At 34.3% G+C, this 3,332-nt stretch overlaps 1 protein-coding gene across 1 annotated transcript; it reads right to left on the bottom strand.

Annotated features, from left to right (window-relative positions):
* On the bottom strand, nucleotides 1,161-3,040 carry LOC105161787 (probable glycerol-3-phosphate acyltransferase 3). Its single transcript, XM_011079601.2, has 2 exons — nucleotides 2,291-3,040; nucleotides 1,161-2,188 (listed from the first exon to the last, which is right to left on the bottom strand). Exons 1-2 carry the CDS (start codon nucleotides 2,981-2,983, stop codon nucleotides 1,316-1,318), a joined length of 1,566 nt encoding a protein of 521 aa, XP_011077903.1. The 5' UTR covers nucleotides 2,984-3,040; the 3' UTR covers nucleotides 1,161-1,315.

Genomic DNA, 3,332 nt, shown 5'->3' with positions numbered 1-3,332 from the left:
TTAAAGTTTATTTTCATATAATATTAATTTATTTATTTTATAATATAAAATAAAGAGAAAGGGTTAATTAGTAGAATTATAAAAATCAATCTTTTCATCTCTAATCTATTTTTCTCATACAAAACAAGGAGAAATATTTGAGATTTACTCGCATTTCAATTATACCAAATAATTTAAAAAAAATAATTCTTATTTCCCTCCCCTTTACCTTTTTGCTTTCCCTCTCCGTTTTATTTCTCATTTTCTTTCACTTGAAACAATCGAAATCTTAGTCCCTAATTTCTTAAATGCAGTGTAATATTCTCTTGTTTATTTTTTAATTTTTTAATTTTACAACTATTCTATAGCGTTATTGAAATATTTATTAATTTTAAAAATGTGTTGGAAACGAAATTTTAATCCCTGATGGTTATTTGAAAGGAAAAGGAAAAAGTTTTAGGCATGATATTTTGTGTATAATTAATTGAGGACGCATTTGGTTGAGAGATCGCTCTCACGCTTCTATACACGTGTGTGAGTTGTAATGAATATGAAGCGTCTTGCCTTTTAGGGACGGGAAAACATGATTGATCTTACCCAACTGCATCCCCACCCTTTCTTTATTATTATTATTATTGAATTTCATGCAATTTTATTTTAAATAATATTATAAATTAATAAATTATTTTTTATAAAAAATAGCAATTTGTCCTTTTATATTTTTTAAAATAAAATAATTCACTGTATAGGAGTTGCTTGCATGCCTTATTATTATTATTAATATTTTTATTTTCACTTTTCAATAGAAAATTATAATATTTTTCATTTTGTATAATTTTTTTTGTGAAATTGAGAATATATTTGTATTATTTATATTGAATCGTGATGACAAATTAATATATTTCAGTATAAAAGTACGTATAAATAAATATATTTTTAATTTATTTATTATTTTGAAAATTAAAAATGAAAACACGAACAAATAAGATCATTGCCAATAATTATATATATAAATCAAGTATCAAATAAATGGTACGTCTCGCCCCTACTTTGCACACGCATTTGAGAGTGTCGTCTTGGCCGCTAGTCTTAGTTATCGTATCATTAAAATTTATTATGCATATATACATACGACACATTTGATTAAAAAGAATATTTTTCAAGACTTCAATTGTAAACAATTTGAAACAACGACGTATTAATTGCTCATAAGATATATGAAAAAACATCCAAGACACAAATCATGCACTTTTACCGCAGTGCAGGAATCTTTTACCAACACACACACACATACGTATATTGATGTAATAAAACATAAGGTAAGAAATGCAAAGGATCATGTTCTTCTACTACCATCTCTAACAACTCCATCATTTCCAGCCAAGATCAAGTACTTATCCTTCCTCGTGAGCTTTGTGCATGTGAAACCTAACGCCTTGCCTATCTCACTCTGCACCAAATCGGCCGCCTCGAACCTTGAACCCCCGGCACGATGAATGACACCTAGGAAACGAGCCGAATAGCTAGGCCATGGATTCATGAGGAAGAAGAAAGGATCCAGGAACTTCAACCCTCTCGCAGTCGTACCATAAAACATGCTAATATGACAATTCACGGCGACAGGGAAAACCTCGTTGCTTATTTCTGAGAACAAAGGGCTGAACCTGAGCAGATACGATTCCCTACAAGTGGTGCCCTCAGGGCACACAACTAGGTCGTTTTGACTCAACAACTTGTGCATTAGCTCAGCATCTTGATCTCTGTGCCTTGTCAAACGTACAGTTTTTATAGGCGAAATGATCTCTGACATTCTGCTCAGACTGTAAGTGACTGCAGTTAAGGTTGTATTTCTCGTAGCATAAGAGACAACTATCGGATCCAATAAGGTCTTGTGGTTAGAGACATATAACCTTCTCTTGGCTTCACCATGTTTTCTGTTTGAGAAGCTATGGGGCTTAGAAACCCTGATTCTTATGCCGATGAAATGCATTAAAGGGATGGCAATCTCAAATGGAAGTGTTAAAGCAATGAGAGTTCTGATTATTGCAAGAGTGAAACCGAGAGGGAGCCACATGAACATGGCTAGTGCAGCCAAGAAAGATGGCTGGAAAGCCAGTCTTCCATCATGGAAAATGAGGGGCTTCGGGTATGAATTCCTTGGGAGTTGATGCCAATTCCTTCTTTCTTGTTCATTCACCAAGTAAATCTCCTGTTTCATCACATTCATAACATCACTACCAAGAAGATAAACAAGTACACATATATCTTCTGGCGATTACATTTGATTGAAGTAAGTTGAACTGAACTTCACCTTGCAATGAGCAAACCATGGACAATCAAAGTCCTTCTTGCATCCACTGATTCCGATGGCATTGTGAAGGACATTATCTGGTACAATTAGTTTCCTTCTTTCTTCCATAAGTCCCACAAAATATCCACAAAAGACCTTCAAATCTTTCCCAACAACATAATCTATGTCCAGATGATCTCTCAAGAAGCTCTCCACCATCACATGAGGCAAATTGCTCACACCCACAGTCTTTTTCCCTCTTCTCAATACCTCAAAGCTCTCCCTCCCAACATTCTCCAGGAAAAACTTGGGCAGAACAGCTCTCCCTTCTCTAAACCTGTCTTTACTTATCCCGAAAAAGCAAATCATTACCATGAGTTTTAAGGCGAGGCCGTCCCGACAGACGGTAATAAAGGGGTACAGAATCAAGAAGATGAAGGCCCTTATTGGGCTTCCAGCTTCAAACGCCACCAGCAAGAAGTAAGGAAAAAGTGATGAGGATCTCAACAGCGATGTTTCCACGTTGAAGATCAAGAACTGGTCCTCCAGGTCTTGTCTCTGTCCAAGAACCTGAAATTTGTGATACTCAACGCTGTCAGCAGTGTAGAAATTCCCCTGATGAGTAGTTCGTTTTGGGTTTCTGAAATGTTTGAGGATCAAAATAGAGAACAAGAGGGGAAGTTTTTGGACAGAAAGAGGTTTCATGAGAGCCATAATCTGTCTTTTTGCATGCTCTGGGACTTCTGCTGGGGTTTGTGTCTCCTTTCTCTCTCTCTATATATATATATTTTACGTGGGTAATCATCCTATGCCTGAACGGTCGTATCAAAATGTAAATTATGAATTATAATTAAAAATAATAACATCCACACACATATATATATAAATAAAAATTCTACCATCAAAATTGAATGAATTAATTAATGCCAAACTATTCATATGACTAATGTAAACTTGTACGGTCCAAATTAAATATAATAAATTAAACTTACCTTACACATCATTAAAATGATCGCATTCTAATTAGATTAATGTTTTATATATATTATAGGCATATATGATT

The sequence above is a fragment of the Sesamum indicum genome, linkage group LG5 (genome assembly GCF_000512975.1).
Source record: "Sesamum indicum cultivar Zhongzhi No. 13 linkage group LG5, S_indicum_v1.0, whole genome shotgun sequence".
NCBI lineage: Eukaryota > Viridiplantae > Streptophyta > Magnoliopsida > Lamiales > Pedaliaceae > Sesamum > Sesamum indicum.
The sequence above is the reverse complement of the archived record's forward strand: the minus strand, read 5'-3'. Positions and strand labels throughout refer to the sequence as shown.

Coding starts and splice junctions, on each gene's coding strand:
- LOC105161787 (XM_011079601.2), bottom strand. CDS start 2,983: ATGGCTCTCATGAAACCTCTTTCTGTCCAAAAACTTCCCCTCTTGTTC. Junction 2,189..2,290: donor CATGGTTTGCTCATTGCAAG/GTGAAGTTCAGT, acceptor GTGATGAAACAG/GAGATTTACTTGGTGAATGA.